Source organism: Ovis canadensis, chromosome 11, assembly GCF_042477335.2.
Source record: "Ovis canadensis isolate MfBH-ARS-UI-01 breed Bighorn chromosome 11, ARS-UI_OviCan_v2, whole genome shotgun sequence".
NCBI lineage: Eukaryota > Metazoa > Chordata > Mammalia > Artiodactyla > Bovidae > Ovis > Ovis canadensis.
This window is the reverse complement of record NC_091255.1, coordinates 56,440,874-56,463,285: the sequence shown is the minus strand read 5'-3', so window position 1 is coordinate 56,463,285 and position 22,412 is coordinate 56,440,874. Positions and strand designations below refer to the sequence as shown.

At 39.5% G+C, this 22,412-nt stretch overlaps 1 protein-coding gene across 2 annotated transcripts in view; it reads right to left on the bottom strand.

Annotated features, from left to right (window-relative positions):
- Positions 1 to 22,389, bottom strand: part of DDX42 (DEAD-box helicase 42) — a 35,344-nt gene extending 12,955 nt beyond the window's left edge. Inside the window, exons 1-7 of one of the 2 annotated variants that reach the window (XM_069541699.1) lie at positions 21,857 to 22,389; positions 12,792 to 13,028; positions 10,928 to 11,078; positions 5,073 to 5,134; positions 3,715 to 3,751; positions 2,727 to 2,876; positions 105 to 209 (exon numbers count right to left, since the gene is read on the bottom strand). In XM_069541699.1, coding sequence (XP_069397800.1) covers positions 105 to 209; positions 2,727 to 2,876; positions 3,715 to 3,751; positions 5,073 to 5,134; positions 10,928 to 11,078; positions 12,792 to 13,012 — 726 coding nt within the window. In that variant the 5' untranslated portion in view covers positions 13,013 to 13,028; positions 21,857 to 22,389. The remainder of the gene's footprint in view (positions 1 to 104; positions 210 to 2,726; positions 2,877 to 3,714; positions 3,752 to 5,072; positions 5,135 to 10,927; positions 11,079 to 12,791; positions 13,029 to 21,856) is intronic. The other variant, XM_069541700.1, reaches the window with a different exon arrangement.
- Positions 22,390 to 22,412: the final 23 nt, after the last annotated feature.

Below are 22,412 nucleotides of genomic sequence, written 5' to 3'. Positions count from 1 at the left end.
CTGTTGGAGAAGAAATTCAAGATTATTTCAGTATGGATAAGCAACACTACTAACCCTGGACTAATTAACATTAATATGAATCTGTGCCTTACTAGCTGACTTACCCGAAGGTTGAGCTTATGCCGGAGATCTATTAGCTGCTGTGGGGTGAGGTTGGTTATCTCTTCATGTTCATTGTAAAAATTTTTCTCAAATGGTGGATAGTCAATCTGCAGGTCCAATTATTCAAAGTTAGTCTAGAATTCAAGATTCGATCCTGTAAGTTTGATTTTAATGCAAAATCACCTTTCACAAATACAAGTAAAGCCATAACCAGCTAGAGAGAAAAAAGGAATTCACTTATTCATGACACAAATCCTGAAAGTACAACCAGAACTTTTTCCCATTCCTGTTTGAACAGCCGTGATGCAGACTAAGGAATCTCTAATGCCAAAGGACTCAGATATTCTACCCTGTAACATTTAAATATGCTTTGTGGTAAGCTGTTCACCTAGATCTAGGCCTCTGATAATATTTCTAAGGAGTTCCATTCTTTTTAAAAACATGGAAATGTTTATGTTAACTTTAAAAAAAAGTACTGTCAAGCATTTCCAATTCCAAAGAGGGAAGAAGTCATTTCTACTATTCCTCTCATAGCTTACTGTACTAACAAAACACGAGCATATTACCACATATGAATCTGGCCAAATGATTCTCTTTCTGACACGATATGTCTACAGTAAATCTGTTTTTTTTTTTTTTTTAAGGAGAACTTAAGCCTTTGATAGGTGGTCAAAATTTTCATAATTCTAGATACAGCTTAAACTTAATTATTGTTCTATGGTACTATCAACAAAGAGAAAGAAAGAACTAAGTTTTCCTTTAGAGTTATTAACAGGACCTTTTATTAAGCTCCCCACAATGCTGTACCAAGCCCTTTTCTTCAGTTCTCTTATCAAAACAGAAGGTCCATGAGGGAAACAATTTTTGTCTTTATTTACAAAAATGTACAAATATTGAAGTTTTTTTACACACACAATTTTTTTTTTTCCCCAAATAAGAGGAAAAAAAAGAAGAATGTGAAGAAAGGGTATTCCTTCTTCGTGTCTGGTCTCTTCTGGCAGACTTCTCATTACATTAGGACAACTATGGGATATACCCCAGGCAGGATGAAGTTTGAGTACTCTGTCAAGTATCTCAAATATTTTATTCGACAACTATTTCAAATACTTGTGTTTTTTTCCTTATTATATTTTCACTCTTTATCATGGATGCAGCTTCCCAGATAGATTTCATTATGTAGCTTCATTTGCCACATGTAAAATGCCAACTCCTTAAGTGGTAACAGCTGCACAAAAGGAAAATTTAAAAAACTGAATATAACCCACACTCTAGTCTAGACCAGTAGCTCTCAAACTTTTTGGTCTCAGGTACCCTTTACACTTAACAGAAATACAATGAGATTTCATTTAAAACATGGTTATTATCTAGTTTTATTTACTGTATTAAAAATAAGAAAAATTTTAAATTTATAATTCATGTTAAAATAACAAACCCCATGACACTTTAATACATATGCTTTAATAAAGATAACTTTTATTTTATAACACTGCTTCACATTTTTCCAAATCTTATTATTTCCTACTGCATTCAAATGTTGCAATGTGTTATTCTGATTAAAGCCAAGGAAGGAAAATTCTAATTTCCGCCTGAAAACTCAAGTTTCTATCGCTGACAAGAGACACTCGTTTCCCTTGATGTGCCATTCATTTTCTCAAGTGAAAATGGTGTTCCATGAAAAAAAGCAGCTAGCTCAGTTCACAACTTGAACACCTAAGTGCCTTTCCTTGAGACAACTGTCTTATCTTGGCTTGCAATAAAAATGTTTACCTGCCCTTTCCCATTTTGTCACATGGAATGTAAGAGTAATGTAAGAGTCAAGATTAAATAACTGTCATTGTTTCATCAAGGACATTCTTAAGTGAAGCTGGCTTTTATTTTTGGTCCTGTGATAGTCACGCAGGGAAGAATGCAGTGACTACTGGACAAATGGCACCGCTGTCCCGATTCAGGCTAACGTACCAGCACTGCTTTCAGTCATCAGTGCAAACGCTGACGCAGTGGAGAAGACAGATGATCTTAGCATCACCAGGGAAATTCTTCTGACTCTGTAGACTCCGTGAAAAGATCCTTCTAGGTGTCCTTGGACCACACTTTGAAAACCACTGCTCTAGATCTAGAATCACCAGGGTATGCAAGCTCTAGTCTGATATTTAACCTGGATGAAATACTGATTTTTTCCCCCAAGTGAGTACAATGATATCCTCATTTCCTTTTCCTGATTTAAGAACAGCCTTTCATCTGCCCCAGATCTGGGAGAAATGGTAAAGATTTACAGCAATTAAAAAGCAAATGCAGGCCCAGGGACCCACAGTGAAAGGAAGATGGTAAGTGATGGTATGGAAAACAAGTACAATTGCTTGAAAAAAATTCTTCACCTAAAACTGAATGTGAGCAAGAGACTCAGCTGTGCCTTGAACAGTACAGGCTACAAAGTCTCAGCCATTCAGCCACCTTCTGACTCAATCACTTGGCAAATACGACAAAATCCCAAAGAAATATTCTCATGACACAATAAGGAGTACGAATCAGAGGAGTACTCTGCTATGGGGAAAACCTAAATATTAAAGCTGAGGAAAACTGCATCAGCTTGAAAGAAAAGTCAAATGCAGCAAGAAATACCGTACCTCTGAATGATCAATGGGAGGAAGAGGATCAATTATTTTTTTGGAAGGTGCAATTGGATTTCCATCACTATCATATTCCAAATTATCTTCCTCCTCCTCTTGAACCACACCAGCAGTTGGATTCTCTGCCATGTACCGAAAATAAGCTTCCTGCAGGAAAGCACAAGATCACAATCATACCCAAGTATAACAGAACATTTTTGCTCCTGTAATTAGTGTGCACAGCGTACCAGATGACTGCACAGTTTACATACCTACCCAGTAAGACAAGACTCTTACTAGCAATGATTCCTTTAACAATAGCAGTATTCAGAGGGACAATCAGAGGAAATGAGTTACTACCATAAAGTGATTCAGCTTGCTTAACAGAAGACTTATAAAACTGTCAGTTCCACAGCCTTCCTGGGGTGGAGTGTCTACTACCTACCCTGCTGAGAGCTGTGGAACACATGCTGTGGCTTTACCAATCCAAGTTTGGAAGCTGACACTGATTAGAAGGGTCACCAACCTAGAAAGGGCTCACTCTGGGTCCCTTCTCTCCATCCCACAACTGAATGGGGAAAAAAAATACTAAAGGACTGTCATTTAATGAATGTTCCATCTTGAAACACAAGAATCACAAACAGAACCCTTAGAAAAACAGGTCAAGGTTAGGTGTTACTAGAGGTTGTCTATAGATCCCACCCTATTCTACTTCTTGATTTATCAGAATACACATTAATTTTGGATTAAAAAAAATCAGGCTGAGTAAAGCTCATCTTTGTTTTTGATATCGTACTTGACCAAAATTTCCATCTTCAACATGGGGGAAAGCCACATGAATCTTTATATTACCAACTGGTCACACAGGGAGAAAAGGAGCAAGTCAAATGACATTCCCTGCTGAATGTCAGGAATGGCCATTTCAGTCAAGACAAGCTCTAGCTTGTCCCCAGGACAGACTTTGTGGGGTGAGAGTAAAAGATAGAAATACTGCATAGGAACTCACTTGGTCATCTTCCTCTTCAATGTCATCTCGAATACCCCTGGAAAAACAAGCGGAGAAACAAACTTCCCTGCAAATGTTCCACATACCCAGCTCCATACTTATAGCACATTAGTGTTGAATTCCATACAGGACAGGAACTTTCAACACTAACAATAACAAAGTAGCAGTAAGCACACTGGAAGCCATCCATCCACCATGTATGTCTGATTTCACACTATAAGCTGCAGTTTGCATTTCTTTTGAATGGGATGATGTGGTACCCCTAGAAACATCAAATATATCAATACTAACAAGAATATAGGGAGGAAAAACTTGTGAAGAGAGATACCCAAGGGCCCTAGCCTTGTATATCCCACACAACAAACACACTGCAGTTGTGAAAAGGATTTTGTATTAAAAAACAGAAACAAGAAGAACACCTGCATTTGGTATACACTAAAGATGGTCACAACTGCCTTAATGTGCTCCAGAGTTTTTAGCTCTGAGTAACTGCATTCAGCCAAAATCCTCAGGGACAGAGAGAAAAACTACATCAACTCTTTTTAAAATCTGGGACTAAAAACAGTTCATGTGGAGAAGTGGATCTTCACCACTTGCATCTCTCAGGAACTATGAAAAGTATAGTTGCTTAATTCCCACAACCATTGCTTTTTAATCAGACTTTCTGCCTACCCTTGCTATTCCTAGGGCAAGCGACACCACCAGTGGAGGGGAGCTGGAAGGGAGCGTAACACACAATAAGCACCCAAGAGAGGGCAGACCCTCCGTCTGGCACAGGAGCCTTGGGAGGGGCTGAGCACTGACTGCCAAGCAGAGGGGAAAGTCCAACCTGCCTGCCTGTGCTTGGTAGCAAAAGCCTTAAGAAAAGCATATTCAGCAAGGGAAAGAGGAGAATTCTCTTTCCTAGAAAATAAAGTATTTCAAGCTCTGACTAGTTGCTAAAGCATGTCACTCTCAAATCAGGTTTTATTATTTATTAATAATATACATAGTTTTTGTATATAATTACCGTTACATCTTAAAAATCAATCACATATGCATAAGCCTATTTTATATTAGTTATGGGGACAAAACTCAGAAAAATGAACTCAAACTAGTAATGATGCTTTCTTGCTTCCCTGTGTAATCCGCTCTTGCGGTTACTAAAAACTATCTACAGTTGAATACCAAAGAGAATGCTTTTTAATTACTGTAAATGCAGTCATCTCTATTACCTACAGAAATATTATTTAAGGTAATAACTTTAAGTCAGGACATTTGTGTAGTTTAACTTTTCTTTATAAACTTTGGGGGAACAGGCTTTGCAATAATGTAGCAATTTTCATGTAACCTTTCTGAAGGAGAAGAAAACAACTTACTTTACGTTTTTTCTTTCCTTGTCCTTTTCTTCAAGCCTCTTCATGTCTCTCGCCGCCTGATCCTAATGAAACAAAAGGCCGTATGGAATCACCAACTAAAAACACTGAAAGGAAAATTTCTTTATAAAGAATTTTTAGATTCAAACAAGTACCATCACAGTTTTAGCTATGCATTTTGACAATTGCACTTTGATGCAATCAAATTGTTTTTTGACAACTGTTTATTGGAGAGAAATACCCATGTTCTAAAAGCTTGACTATATATGCAGATTTCACAGTTTTTATCTGCAAATATACCATGTGTGGAAAAATTAGCAAAAATGCTAGATTGACTTTTTTTTTTAAGAGTTAATGATATGATTACCAAAGTGAAAGTGAAGTCGCTCAATCGTGTCTGACTCTTTGCCACCCCAATGGACTGTAGCTTACCAGGCTTCTCGGTCCATGGGATTTTCCAGGCAAGAGTACTGGAGTGGGTTGCCATTTCCTTCTCCAGGGGATCTTCCCAACCCAGGGATCGAACCCGGGTCTCCCACACTGTAGGCAGACGCTTTACCCTCTGAGCCACCAGGGAAGGGGCTAGTAAAAAAATGCAGATTTCTGTATCTGGCTCTAGAAAGGTGGTTCTGAGCCTTGGGTGATTCTATCCTCCGTGGACATCTGGCAATATCAGGAGACATTTTTTGGTTGGCACAACTTGGGGTGGGGGGAGCGGTTACTAACATCCAGTGGGTGAAGGCCATAGATGCCTCTAAACATCCTGCAATGCCCAGGACAGCCCACCAAAGAATTATCCAGCCCTAAATGCCCTTAGGTTGAAAAACCGTGCACTAAATAAACTACAACCATGAAATTAAAAGACGCTTGCTCCCTGGAAGGAAAGCTATGAAGCAGAGACATCATGTTGCCAACAAAGGTCCGTAGAGTCAAAACTACGGCTTTTCCCATAGTCATGTACAGATGTGAGAGCTGGACCATGAAGAAGGCTGAGAGCACCCAAGAACTGGTGTTCTGAACTGTGGTGCTGGGGAAGACTCTTAAGAGTCCCTTGGATTGCAAGACCACCAATCAATCCTACTGGAAATCAACCCTGAATATTCATTGGAAGGACTGATGCTGAACCTCCAATACTTTGGCCACCTAGTGGGAAAAGCTGACTCACTGGAAAAGACCCTGATGCTGGGAAAAGCTGAGGGCAGGAGAAGTGGGCAACAGTGGATGAGATGGCTGGACAGACAGCATCACTGACAATGGACATGAGTTTGAACAAACTCCAGGAGACAGTGAAGGATGGGGAGCCTGGCATGCTGTAGTCCAGGGGCTGCAAAGTCAGACACGACTTAGCAATGGAAAGACAACAAATAAATCCACTAAATCAGAACCCTTTGGGGTGGACTTAAATACATGTAGTTTTCCCATTTTTCATAGGTATATAGCAAATTGATAATTATTGATCTAAATTAATTCTTTGCTTTATATACATGAAAATCAAGGGTAGAAGAATTAACTACTTTTTGCCAAGGTTAAAACACATTCTGCTAACTCTTTTTTGTTGTAAAGCAATGTGAGTTTTTCTGACTTCTTTGATTTGGATTAATGCAATACCTTGGCAACAACACTCTCCCCAAGATCAGATGACATCCAATCTCTCTGTCCAAAAATCAGCAAAATGCCTTTGGATACTACTGCAGAAAATATCTGGAAGAATGATGTTATATCAAAAAGATTTAACCTCCAAACAGCTTCAACTACTTGAAGTTCCAAGCAAGAGAATCTGGACCATTCTTGGATACTCCTACTCAAAAAGGGCTATGCCAGCTTGCACTACCAAAAATTAAATCTAAATTTAAATCTCAAAAAGTCAAGAGTTGATTTTTATTCTAATTCATCACTAGGGATCTGAAAAAATAATGACAAACACAGTCCTTTGGGAAACATCCATATATCAAGATTAAAAAAAACCCTAAACCAATATGTATATGATATCTCAAACAAAACAAACCATTTATCCATTGCCTTTACTTCTAGAGAGAATCATTTAACACACTGTATTTACAAAATTGCTACCATCTTGCAAAGCACAGGTATGTTCTGAGTAGTTCTGGTAAGCATTATGCAGAAATACACAACACAAGAACTCAGATGCTGAATGATACAGCAAAAAGAACATGGGCTTTGGAGTTTACATGGGCTTTGGAGTTGAATCCTGGCTCTGCTACTTTTTAGGTATACACTCTTTGGAAAGTAATATATTCTAAATCAAAGGTGGGATACAATGAATGAAGTGAGCCAAGATAAGAAAAGTTCTATTCTTCTGATACAGACATGTATTGCTTGCATTTTACTAAGTTGTTTTTGTTTAGCTGCTAGGTTGTGTCTGACTCTCTGTGACCCCATGGACTGTAGCCCTCCAGGCTTCTCTGTCCATGGGATGTCCCAGGCCAGTACTGGAGTGGGTTGCTATTTCCCTCTCCAGCGGATCTGCCTGACCGAGGAATCAAACCCACATCTCTTGCTTGGCAGATAGATTCTTTACTACCGAGCCACGAGAGGAGGCCCTGAATATTCTAAAGAAGCATCCTCTAATTTTTCTTTTAACACATAGCCCTGAGTTTTATTTTTGGATATTTAACAACAGACTCACACTCAGGAAAACTACTTCTCCACTATAAGAAAATTACAACACAAATATGAGGGTAAAAGGCTCTAAGCAATGGCCTCAGTGTCAAGAAGACAATAGGGACTGATGGGCGAAGTAGAAAAAGCCTGCCTTGCCCGAAGCAGGCAGTTACTTTGTCAGCAACAGCCTGTTTTTTGCCACCCAAGAATGCAGTCCTAGTCTTGCCACATTTTTCACTTTTCAGGAGACTGATCTTTTAGAAAAAAGTCTCTGGATCTTAAAAATGTTGGCTCCTGTTTTTAAAAAGCATTGTACACCAAACAAAACCACATCTTTACTGGATTCTTTTTCTCCCCTGCCTCCTTAGAGGAGAGATGAATTCTGGCCGAAGACTTCAGGTAACAAGTAACTGAGGGATCTAGAAGGACTTTACTTCATAACCAATGAAGTGACAGTTTCCGAGTAAGAGGAGTAACATGACAAGAAGCATGCTTCAGTCCAATTACTCCGCAGCTGCACACGACATGGACAGGAGAGCAGAGAGCCTAAAGAAGGGAGAGAATTGATTTAGACCAGTAAGAGTTAAGGTAGAGGGGAAGAGGACCATAATGGAGACAGAAACAGACACGAGAGACACTGTAGAGACTGACAGAGCCTGGCAGGGGAGGAGAGGAAGGCAGCACTACGTTCTGGACAAGAGCTGGTTCTCAGGACTGCTAACCAAGGAAAATTAGATCTGCATCCCAGCTCTGCCACACAGTGCCAATGTGGTTTGGAGAAGTGATTTCTCTTAGGGTTCCGTTTTTTCTTTTATCAGTTGAGAAGTTTTAAATCGTTTTTCTGCCTATTCACTTTTGTTATTCTGAGGAATAAATGAAGCAAGTCATAAACATGCTTGATCAGTTACTAGAAAAAAAAAAAAAAGAGGGGACTTCCCCAGCAGTCCAGCAGCTAAGACTCTGCCTTCCAATACAGGGGGTACAGGTTCCATCACTGGTCAGGGAACTAAGATCCCACATACCACACAGCAAAAAAGAAGAAAAAAAAAGAGAGAGAGAGAGAACCCAAATAAGAAATGAAAGAAATCACAACTATAACAACAACAACAACAAAAAAGCCGTAAGAGAATACTATGAACAATTAGATGCCAACAAATTCAACAACCTAGAAGAAACAAACAACTTTCTAGAAACATGCAGCCCACCAAAACTGAATGAAGAGAAACAGGTAACTTGAACAAACCAAACACTAGAAATTAAATAAAATCTATAAGTAAAAAACTCCCTACAAACGGAAGTCCAGGACCAGCTTCACTGGGGAATTCTACCAAAAACACAAAGAACTTACACTGATCTTCCCCAAACTCTTCCAAAAGACCAAAGAGGAAGGAACACTCCCAAAGACATTCTGCTGCTGCTGCTAAGTCACTTCAGTCGTGTCCGACTCTGCGTGACCCCATAGACGGCAGCCCACCAGGCTCCTCCGTCCCTGGGATTCTCCAGGCAAGAACACTGGAGGGGGTTGCCATGTCCTTCTCCAATGCATGAAAGTGAGGAGTAAAAGTGAAGTCGCTCAGTCATGTCCGACTCTTAGCAACCCCATGGACTGCAGCCTATCAGGCTCCTCCACCCATGGGATCTTCCAGGCAAGAGTACTGGAGTGGGTCGCCATTGCCTTCTCCCAAAGACATTCTATGAAGCCACTATCACCCTGAAACCAAAACCAGACAAAGACACTACCAAAAAATAAAAGTACAGGCCAGTATCTTTGATGAGTATATGTGCTGTGTGCTATGCTCAGTTGCATCTGACTCTTTGTGGGCCCATGGTCTATAGCCGGCCAGACTCCTCTGTACATGGAATTTTTCAGTCAATTACTGAGTCAGTTTTTGCTGTACAGAAGAAATTAACACAACTCTATAAATCAACTATACCTTAATAAAATTGAAAAAAAAAAAAAGAGGGGCTATTTAAAGGAAGAAATTAAAGCCAGTGTGGAATTTTCTGGCAGTCCAGTGGTTAGGACTGTGTTTTCACTGTGGAGAGCCAGGGCTCAATCCCAGGTTAAGAAACTAAAATTCCACATGCTGTTTATTGGGGCCAAAAAAAAAAAAACAGTTAAAGTGACCAGGGGGACACATTCATGTAAAAATGGCCAGTATGTTTCTAGAAAAGCAGAGCTGAAACTAAAGAGAGACTATGGATCTAAAGATATTAATTTATTCACACAGAAGTTAATTTTGGAAGTGGGTGAGGTCACTAAGGAATTTTTATTATTATAAAGGAATGTATAAAGCCTGAAGATAGCACGTTAATAAAGAGAACTGTAGGAGAAACATCATATGAGAAATTGGAAGAGAATCACAAGAATGACAGATAACAGTCACATGGCTAGGTAAGGGGTTTTTTTTTTTGGTGTAATCATATGGTAGTCGTTTTTTAAGAGCTAAAGACATAGAAATACCAATAGATGAAATGTTATGTTGGAGATTTACTTTAAATAATGTAAAAGGGGGTGGGAGGTGTCAGATAACAAAAGACTGGCCAAAGTGTTACCTGATAAAGCCGGGTGAAGGGTATATGGGAACTCATCTTATTATTCTACTTTATGTGTTTGAAATTTTTCATAATACAAAGTAATTAAACAGAAAAGTCAGAGACATGGGAGAAAAGAACAAAATACAAAATCACAAAAAGCCTAGTGAGAAGAGTTTTAAGGAGGAAGAGGTCACAAGTCTCAATTTCTATAGCAAGGTCATGAACATGGATAAAGAAACAAAACACCAAAAATACTGAATACAGAATGTGTAATTTTAGCACAAACACCAAAAATACTGAATACAGAATGAGTAATTTTAGCAAATTGCTTAAGTTTAATTACCTTAAATATATATTCAATAAAAGCTAGATTAAGATAGTATCCATTTAAGACTATACCAAGAATTATTAAAATAAAACACACCACACACCACACACCACACACCACACACACACACACACACACACACACACTTGAGCCACTATGTTTAAGGGTTACAGTTTAAATTCCCAGGCATCAATCATCTCTGAAAATGCTACAGGGCCATTGAAGGATATTTAAGAAACTACGGAATACAAGAGCAAAATTCTCTCAACACAGGGCCAATGAACACACTCTGTCTGAGGACTAAAGCACTAGATTAATTTGACCTGTTTCTAATTGCTAAAAATGTTAACGTAACAGAGTTGATACTTGCCTCCACTTCAGCCATGAATGCCTCTAAGGGATCATCATCACTGTCAGAGTCTACTGGCTTGGAATGGAATTGCTGGCGGGTAGGTGAGTTCTCAGCAGGAATGTAAGGTAAATCAACGTTGCTAGAATCTTCTTCCTCATCTTCAAAATATCTGAAAATTAAGATGCATGATTGATAAAGTGAATGTTTAATTTGGGGGTGGGTGAATCTTTAACAAAATTTTTATTATGGTGTATGTTACCATTAAGAGATTTTGGTCCTTTGGCTTAGGACCCAATTATTAAGTATCACTTGATATATGCCAAATTCTAATACTGCAAAAAAAACACAGCAGATTCTCCATTTCAGTAGTGTCTGTTAAAAATTACATTTCTAGTTCTGTCAAAAGGGATGAGTTTCCAATACAAAATTATCAACAGCATATCACTGTTGAATAGATACAGCAAATATTAAAGCATATGCTACGGAAAAAATACTTTTGTATGAAATATCAAAAGCCTAGTTTATTCTTCACCACACTTTAAAGAGAGATTAAATTCATAAGGCTAGAGATTTTCTTAAAAAGTTCTGGGCTATTTTCTAAGAACCAACAAAAAAACTTCTAGAATTGAAAATAAATGCTCAAGAATATAGCTAATATTTTATAACTATAAAAGGAGTATAACCTTTAAAAACTGTGAATCACTCTGTTGAACACTCAAAACTTATATAACATTGTACATGAACCACACTTCCTCACCATACTATGTTAAGTATTCAGAAACAACTTCAACATCTGGAAAAAGTACCACTTTCCCTCTAACAGATATCCCAGAAAAGAATATCGATATAGCTATACACTAAAACAAAACAAAAATACTGTTTAGAGTTTATCCCAGAATTAAATGAAAGAGTAATACAACAGAATATTAAAGAGATCAAAACTACAGCCTAAACTTCAAAGCATTTCAAGTCTTCATTTTAAAAGCTCTAACCATTCTTATATGCTATACACACACACACAAATGCGTATTTATTTATACAGTAGATTCATTTAATGTATCCCTGAGCTGGTAAACTGGTCTCTAGAATAATGATCCTGGACTTTGCTGAATCTTAAACACTTACTTATGAACTTAACTGCTAAATAATATACCAATTTTTTTAAATGCTGCTAAATACTTTAAAAACTGTGATCCTGAGGGTTAAAAAAAAAAAAAAAAGCTCAACAGTGTAACGACCAGGCTAGAATAATAGCAGTACAAGATTTCTTTAGACCTGGCAAAAAAAAAACCTTAAAATCTGTAAAGAATTAGAGCTCAAACTTTCAAACCCCAGCTTTTCAACAATCACCTTATTACACAATCAAGTTAGAAAAGGTAACTGGTAAATATGGTTCCTGAGAACTGTGAGCAAAAATCTGAGATTTTCCTACCACTATAAGATGTTACAACACAACAGTTTGTAACAGTTTTAAGGAGTTCAGTGTTGAGTTAAACTATGTCTCTACCAGTTCTGACAACTGCCTGTGTTTACCAAACAACTTCTATGCTGTAAATAAAAAACTTCAGTGAAGAACATTAAAACCCATGTAAATTAAATAATTTAATTTTAAATAAAACACTTAAGCCATATTTAGGTTTCAATGGCCTCAAATCTGTTTTGGGACAAGGAAAAATAAAGGACCACACAAGTACTATATTCCTTATGAATAAGTGAATGTAACAATTTAACTCATTAAGAACAATGCAATTCAGTGAGATAACTAATTTAAGAAGTCGTGTTATTATTTGAGAAACAAATGGTTTTTTGCTTCAGTTTTTTTGATGGAATGAATACCTCAAAGACTAACCTTGCTAAATTACCAGATACTATTACCACTTACGCATTTTCTTCATCGAAGTTGGCCCGTTTAGAACCAATTTTGTAGAAAGAAGGGAGCTGTGGTGGAGCCGACTTTCCAAAGCCAGAGGCAGAGCTGGCTGCCCCAAAGGCACTATGGGACTGCTGCGGGAGCTTCGGCTCCTCCTTCTTCCCAGCACTGATGGCGAAGCCGCCAAAGCCAAAGCCCCTCTTAGTGCCGGGGCCACCTTTATTCCAGTTCATGGTGTCAGTGACTGATCTGTTAGGAACAAGACACACGTACAAATTTAACTTTATATAAAGTGAGCAGCCCACTGATGTTTATGTCTCTTCCAACCTTTACCTATAATTTTAAACATTTGCCTCTCAATTAAAATTTTAATTTTGGAAGAAAAAAGACTGGCACAACACTGTAAATCAATTATACTTCAATTAAAAAAATTTAAACTTTGGACTTCAGATATGCAATATGCTAACCTTAATAAAACAGTCACATTTTCTTTTTTTTGATATACATTTTTAAATTGGGGGATAACTGCTTTACAATTTTGTGTAAAGTTGTACACAAAATTGCTGGTTTCCGTTGTGCAGCAATGTGAATCGATCATAATTTTACACACACACACACACACACACGCTCTCCTCTCCATCTTGAGCCCCCTTTCTCTCTGGGAATCAGTCATACTTTTACACACACATACACACCTCTCCCTCTTGAGCTCCCTTCCTCTTCCCCTGAAACAGTCACATTTTCTGAAACACTGAAGACAGCATAATTTATTTTACTGAGATTTCAATCGGAAGAGGAATTCAGTATTTTATATCATACCCTTCAAAAAGATTTGATTGCCAGTTGAATATCTTTTTCAGTTAGCCTACTGTTAAAGATTACAAAGAAATTTCCTGAGCATCAATCAAACTCATTTAAAAATAAAATTTTTTATCTTATTAGCCTTGGTTTCAAAAAACCATTTTTTAATGAAACAAGTTACCTAAGTTTCACGGAATACCAGAAAACTCAGAAAGCAAAAAAGACCAAAATTTAAGACTACCTGAAACTCCTCTCCCAGATACATAATTTTGCTGATATATTTTGCTATTTTTTCTATGCATATGTGTATACACACACACAATTTAAGATCAAAACTGAAACCATACTGTACAAATTGTTTTACCGATTTCTTCACCTTATGATACACATGACTATGTCAATAAATACATTTCTCTACTTCTGTTTCTTTTTTTCTTAAGTTGTGAAATTATCATATATCTTTGTCCATACATTATTTCCTTAGGCTCAATTTTTAAAAAGACAACTGCTTATCAAAGGGAAAGTGCATTTTAAGTTTCACATTTATGGAAAAGTGTCCATTATACACTGATAACATGATAAGGGCATAAAACAAGGTCGGCGGTATGATTCAACATAAAAATATGTTACCTGCACCAAGATAGCTGGAGGGCTATTTATCAAAATGTTAATACCAATTATTTGAATTTTACTTTTTTTCTCTGTATTAAAGTTTACCATTAATAAGAAAAGTGTATATTTTTATAAAAGACTCTGAAGTCAGTGTGAAAAGAGTTGCAAAAACTGCTTTTTACGATGGCACTGTTCAAGTGACTAGGAACAGGAACAATATGCTCTGCTCTTCTGGTTCTATAGCCCGCTCACTGGTTTTGTTTTATTGCTGTTACACAGTACTTAGTTCAGTCTGTTTAGTATTAAATTTGATTTATGCTATGTAAATCTCTACCCTTAGTTCCAGGTGGGGACTGTCTTTACTCATTTTGGACCTTTCGTAGAAAATATTCATGGTTCGAGTAAGCATTTAATAAGCAATAGCTTACTCAAACATAATTAAGACCATTTCCTGCCTCCTTCTGGAATCCCTTAAGAGGAATCAACATAGTTCTAGTGAGATGATATTTAGTTAGAAGATTTACAAGCCAGAAAATTTTAGCATCTGAGAGTACTGTTTAACCAATCTGTGAGCCTGGCCTTCCAAGAGCTGTTCCTAAGCAACAAAAATTACAGATTCTGAATTTTAACCTTTTTCCTAGTGTATATAATACATAATAAGAGGCTGTTAATAATCCATTAAATTAGATTCTGAATTTTATCCCTTTTCCTGTGTATATAATGCATAATAAAAGGCTAATAATAAACAAGCCATTGAAATAGGTAAAGGAAGGATGGAAAAAACAAACGTTGGTAGATTTTAAGAATTACATGAACAATCTCATGGCTTATGGAAAGCCTGTTGAGAAAGTTCAGGCACTGTATTGGGTGCTGGGCATTCATCGATGAAAAGATAGAGTCCCATTCTCAAGGAATTCAGTGAGTTTTAGGCAGCTTACAAAAAGAAATGATGTGTAGAGGTATTACACAAAGCGCATTCATCGATGGCCCAGGAGAAGAGTACCCAACCTACCATGAATGGGGGACAAGGCAGTTTTTCTGGAGATGACAGTGGTGTCAACTTTTTAAACCTGAAGAGACACTAGACCAGGGAAGAAGTGTCAGAGACAGAAGTTTAGATCAAAGGCACTGTAAATGCTACCACAGAGGGCTGGAAATAGTTTAGTGCAGCTAGAGTTCTCTAAGACATTTGGGAAAGCTGCAGGGCACATGTTCAGAAAGACAAACAGGGCCCAGATACAGGTTGGTATACTATGCTAAGAATACACCATGCAAAAATACACTCTGCCAGCTGTAAGGAATCATTAATTTTAAGCAAAAAAGGGGACATGTTTTGGATCACCATTTTAGAGAGATCAGATGAGAGATGGCATGAAAAGTTGGGACACAAGGAAAGTGGTTAGGACATTATCATAAAAATGCAGATAAACCACATCAAGGTACTACAAAACTAAGGAAGTGGCTATGAGGAAGGGTGGAGTGTAGATCTGATGTTGTACTGAGGTATTTATGAGGAAGAATCAACTGGGGAGAATGACCAAATCAGACGTGGAAGCTGAGGAGGAAGGAAGAGTCTAGAATAATTTTGGAGGGTTCTGGCTTTTACAGTTTGGGTGAGTGATGGTGCCATTAACAGAGATGGAAACCCAGAAAAGTCACGGGTGGAGAAGCAGGTAGAAAGTGAGATCAGTTCACAGTACTTATGGGAGCACTCAGGATAGCTGGCAAGTAAGGTCTGTAACTGCAGAGAGAGATCTGTGAAGGAGTTATAGGTCCCACACAAGATATCTGCATTTGAGGTTACTGATGTAGATAAGCCAGCAGAGAGGGCAGAGAGAGCCAGAAAAGAGGTGTTAGCGGAGGTCCCAGGAAGGATCGGGACGAGAAGCTCACGTGAAAACCTGACAAAGAAGAGAGAGAGAGAGGGTAGCAGAGAACAGTGACATAGATGGTGCTAAGTTTTACAAGCAGAAAGAAATGTTCAATGTTAATAAGAAAAGAGGAGATGGGGCGTGGGGGGGGGGTGGGGGGCGGGTAAGAACTGAAAAGCCCCTGTTGAAGCAGTAGGGAAAAAGTTAAGTGATGATTGGTAAGGGGTAGAGGGTGAAGACAAGGCCAAGAGGAGTACAGATTACTTTCTAGGCCGTTTAACAATGTGAAAGAGAGTGTGAGATGTTAACTAGAGGAATTTTGCTTTTTGTTTAAGGAAGACATCTAACCATATTTATATGCTAGAGAGGAAAGGCCAACACAAATAGAAAAACTGAAGATTTAGGAAGACAGGAAAAATCACAGGAACAAGGTGTTGCCGAGCGCTGAAGAGAAAAGACCAAAACCTTTAACAGGGAGTAAATAACACTTCCTCCTAGGCTGAGGACAGGAGAAGAGGATGGGCATAAATTAATCCCACTAAATAACCAAAGGGCTCAAATTACAAGAGAAATAAATACTCGGTTTTAAAAATTCAACTTCTGCAGACAGGCAAGCAGCATGACCTTGGGCAGGTGAGAGTTGCTTAATAGCTTAAAAATATGCAATACTTTAACTCTTCCAAGATGTGGGTCATCCCAAAGACTGAGAACCCTTAAGTGCCCCCACACCTTTCACTAGTGTGATCTAGGTCACACTGCCCATGTTCCCCAATTAACTGTCATCAGCAATGCCAAACAACTGTGCTTTCTGCAGCCCACTGACTAGAATGTCAGCGCCATGTGGGCAAGGACTTTGTTTTGTCCAACATAGTACCTTTAGTGCCTGGTGTATACAGTACTCAAAAATTTTTCCTTGAATGGATAAATATCAGGTTCTTCAAACTTCATCCCAGTATCTGTGAAACCCATCATCTCCTGTTATTACAAGCCTTGCTTATGTAGCCAACCAGCTGTCCTGATGAAATCTGAGCAGGTCATCCTCAGACATCACTGATTTTTACTTTCTTGAACAGTTTTCCTACTATTAGTCCATGTGTATGGCTACGGGTCCTCAACAATCAGAGGTCTGAGGGACTGTAGCAGATATAAGAAGCACAAGATGGCCAACCTAATCTCTATTTGGTTTTATCTTTTTTTTTTTTTTAATGAGCCCTCCTCTGCTTAGGTTATAAGTCTATGAAAAGTAATTTGCATTCTCTAGGCAAACACTAGAGAAGAGAAATCTACTCAATAGTTAATAAGGAAGTCAAAACATAGTGAGGATATTATTAATGTAGTCCACCATTCATGGGTCTTCTCAAAGCTCCCTTTACAGTGGCTTCTTACAAAACTAACCATAGAACTATATGATACAGCATTTCCTCCCCTGAGTACATACCCAAAAGAACTGAAAACAGGGACAGACATTTGTTACACCCATGTTCCAAGTAGCATTATTCACAAGACAAAAGGTGGAAGCAACCCAAGTGTCTACAGATGGATGAATAAACTAAATGTGGCAAGATAAATATATAGCAATAGTACTCAGACTTAAAAAGGAAGAAAATTCTGACACATGCTACAACGTGGATGAGACTTAAGGACGTCAAGTTAAGGAAATAAGCTGGACTTCCCTGGTGGTACAGAGGATAAGAATCCACCAGCAAGTGCAGGGGACGCAAGTTCGATCCCAGGTCCGGGAAGATTCCACATGCCCTGAGGCCACTACGCCCTTGTGCCTAGCGCCTGGGAACTGCAACAAGAGAAGCCATCGCAGTGAGAAACCCACACACCTCAACTGGAGTAGCCCTCGCTATCAGAGAAACCAGAGAAAGCCTGGACACAGCAACAAAGACCTAGTCCAGCCAGAAATAAATAAGAGAAAGAAGCCAGTCACAAAAGGACAAATATGGTATGATTCCTCTTACATGAGGTACTTAGTCAAACTCAGAGGCAAAGTAGAAGGGTGGTTGCCAGGAATTAGGAGGAGAGAGGATGGGGAGTTACTGCTTAATGGGGGGAGAGTTTCAGTTTTCTAACATGAAAGAAGTTCTGTGGACACTATGGTGCAGATGGTAGCGAAACAATGGATGTGCTTAACGTCTGTGAACTGCCCACTTGAGAATGGTTTCGATTTTTCATGTGTTATTTTACAATAGTTAAAAAAAAAACCCTTGAAAATCAAAGAATCAGAATTCAACCACACATGTATTTTCAGACTGTTATTTTATCTGGTTTATGAGGGAGAATGATGCTGTCCAGACCTCAGCTTCTACTCTAAAATGCAAATATACTTGTGAAATTTCAGTTACATTTTTTCTCTTTAAAAAATAGTGCTTTTTAAAAATAAAACATTTACTTTGAAAAGATTTAGCTAATAAAACCATAAGCAAAATGTATGAGCATTTGCTTTAAAGAGAGCAATGTGAGTTGGGTCTTAGAAATAACAAACATGTTTTATGTAGACCAATAATCACTTTCTGTTTTGTGCCCGGTACTGAGGGATAACATCTCTCCCTTCCTTAACCTACAAGAAGTGAGGGAAATAGCCCTATGAGGTAAAGTATTAAATGAAGTAACAGTGGGTCAGAAATAAATAGCAATAAGAGAAAATAAGAATTCCCACCTCTTTAGGCAGGTGTTTGTTAATATTTTGGAACTAGGGAAAGTCACACTCAAAGGAGGTGAGCACTCAAACCTCTTTCGGGGTTTCTCCAGACCCTGACCCCTCACCTTCTGGCCACACACTTCTGATCCTGTCATTCCCTTCAACAGCTCTCCAGTCACTCAAGCAGGCTGGAATGAGACTCTCCGCTGCGGCAATGTGCTTTACGTGCACTCTGGTGAATGCTCTTCCTTCTCCCTGCATTCTGTTCCCACCAGATCTCTCATTTTATCTATCTGCCGAAGTCCTATCCTTCAACCCCCATCTCAAATACCAACTCCTAGAACTATGACATGAATATGATTTCCCAGAGAAAAGCCACTTCCTTCATTAAACTCCTATTCTAGTCTTAAAACACCCAACATCTATTCAAAACTATCTGTGTTCTTTTTTTCTCTCTCCAGCTCCATGTTACAAACTCTATGGCTTATTCTTTTTTTTTTTTTTTTCTCTTCTGTTTTCCAGAGAATACACTCATCATTCATGTTTACTCAACGTATAGGAGACCTAGGGAGATTCACAACTTGGCCAACCAGAAAAATTAAGGACAGCATAAAGTATCAATACCTGCTTGGTACTGTTTTAGGCACTAAAATGTGATTTAGCAGAAAATCTTAACAGCACAGTAAAGCAGCACAGACCGTGGAGCCAAGCTGCCTACGTTTAAACACTGGCTTTGCCAGCTAACTTGATGCGAACTTCATGGAAGTTATTCAGCTTCTCTGGCCTTACTTTCCTCATCTATAAGATGGTGAGACTATCACCTACTTCATAGGGTTGGTGTGAAAAACTGAATTCACACACAAAAATACACCTGAACAAAGCTTGGCAAATGGTGCACAATGCGTACTAGCTGTCATGTTTTATCATTTTTTTTTTCCAGAAATCAATCTCTCCATTGGTTAATGCAGAATATCAAGTTAAGACTTCTCAAGTTTCTTTCGACTTAGAGATTCCATACCTTGGTGCCACATGACACTGAAGATGTCAGAGATCACTACAAGTTGACAAATGGGGACAGGCTTCAAAAGAGAGCTAGAACCCAGAAGATTAAGTTGTTTGTTTTTTTTTTTAACACGGAAAGATATAAGCTGAGTAGAGAAGCATGATGCAAGGAGGAAAGCTAGAAACAGCAAAGTCTAGGAAATTAGAATAAGTGTAGGAACACAAGGAAGATAATTTGGCTAGTTTATGTTTTGAGAAATAGTGGAAAATAAGATCCAAATGACTTTAAGAATAGTGGACTAAAAACTAATGATTATAAAATGTTACTTTTTCGTTATCATTGTGTTTTTGGAGTACGAGAAAGATTTCTAGTGACAGTTGATCACCGTCTACTCTATCTAACAATCTGCCTTGAGAATAACTCACACACTATAAATCTGACTCTTTACCAAGAATTTGTACAAAACCCAAGAATTCCAACACATTCTTCTAAAGCCAAAATAAGTAAATGCTAGATTACACTTGTTTTGGAAGCATCTCTTTTCCCTCTGCTGGCTTAAAGAAACTAAGAGCTGATTACATAAAGATGTGATAAAAACTAAAACATAAAGAACTGTACTCTTCCACAAACTGCACTAAATTATTAACAGTGTAAGTCAGATCTTACCATTCCCCTGCTCAAAACTCTCAGTTTCCATCTCAGGCAGAATAAAAATGAAATCTTCACAACAGCCTAAAAGGTCCTGGTTGTCTGGTGCTCCCTGCAACGCCTTGTTCCCCTCCCTGACCTTATCTCCTAATAATTCCTCCTTTTGCTCACAGTACTCCAAGCATGCTGGTCTTCTAACTGTTCCTCTAACAAGCCAGCATTGTCCTCTTCAAGGTCTTTATACTTGCTGGTTCCTCTGCCTGGAAGGATCATTCTTCCAGAAACTAGCTGGGCTCACTCCCTCACCTCCTTATCTAGTCTGCTTAAACATCAGCTTGTCTGTAAACACTTCCCTGACCATGCTGTTTAAAAATGCAACATCTCCCCATTCCTCTCGTCAGCTTTATTTTTTTTTTTCACCTAAGGCATTAATCATCTTCTAACTTACAGTATAATTTACATATTTGTTTTCTCTCTTCCCCTCACTACAATGTTTCAGGAGGGTCGGGTCACAAATCAAGCACACAGGTAGGGAACAGGCACACAGAAGTTATCAACAAAAATATTTCTTGGGTGAATGAACTGCATATTAGGCCAGAGTATGTCTCTTCTGGGTACAGGAAAATACAACATACATTTTTTTTCCTTAACCACTTAAAAGTCTCAACATGAATTTTGGTATGAAAGACCTTCCACTGGGCTTGGCTCTGGAAAGTTAAAGCGAATTAAAACAGAATCTCTGCTCTTTAGGAGTTCGGTGGTGTGTATACAGAAAATAGATATATACAAAGATCATTCACAAAAAACCAAAATGTATGGGAAGCCAGAGGAATCTGAATGACCGCCCAAAGGGGTGAGGGGGCAAAGCTTCCGCTAAGGTGATAAGAAAGCTACGATTCCCCCGAAGTCTCGACAAGTATGATCTTTCTTCCTTATATTATTGGTGCCCTAAGCTTGCAACTCCATATAAATTATTTACCCACATCAGAAAGGCTCTTTAGCAGGCAGCAGAAAAGTTTTGTGAGGAGGCTGATGCTAGTCACAGATACACTCAAAGCTACACAAAGATCACAGACTATGCCTTTCACTGTCTTCAGATTTGGCAACTTTGGCCTGGAAGGTCCCCCGATCTGGAAACTAGCATCTGTTAACTGCTGCTGGCTCGGGTCAGAATCCTCCCCGTGCCTATGCCTCCCGGAGCCCAGCACCCTGCAAATCGCTTCCCGGACGGGCGATCGCCGCCTCCGTAAAGCCGCCAACTGGGCCTCATTAAGAGTTGTGGGAGAAGCGGGAGCCGTAGGAGGGCGACGAGGCTTCGAAAGGCTCCTCGAGTCTTCAGTCCCGCACTCCTACCCCTCCCCGGGCCCCTGCGCCTCGGCTTCCTGGAAGCTCCGCCGACTCTTTGTTAAGAGAGGCCGCGGTTCCCTGGCCCTCACTAGGCCCCGCAGTTGCCTGTGGTGCCCCCAAGGGGTTACGGCCCCGCGTCCAGACCCACCTCACGCAAACCTGCTGCTGTGGCTGCAGAGGCAGCTGTTGCTACCGCTGACTCGGAGAGAACCTCACGGCCCGAAGTACGCGCGGTCCAGGCCCCGTCCCGCCGCGCTCCTCCCTCTCCGCCCCCTTCGCTGCCGCCGCCGCCGGCGCCGCCGCCACCGCCTCTTGGCCCGTTGCTGACGGAGGGGGGAGGGGAACAAAACCGGACATGCGCAGTGCGGAAAGCGCGGGCGAAGGGCGGAGCCTGGTCTACGGCTCCCGGAAGGCGCCGCGGGCTCTGGGCCTTAAGGCTCCCGGATACCGCACAGACCCCTCAGACTCTTACAGCCATTGCTTCTGAGTGAGGAGTGTTCATGGCCCGTATAGGGAGTGGGTCTGGGAGTGAAGAAAAGTAGTAGTGGCAGGGAGCCGCCAAAAAAAAATCCCCCAAAAGGGGCTCGATTGGAAAACACATGCACATGAAATTGCCGATTCCCTAAACTCTGCTCCTTAGCAAATACGACCTGGGCGACATTTCTCCCCGTGCCCCTGGACACGTGGTCTTGTAGAGCATGGTG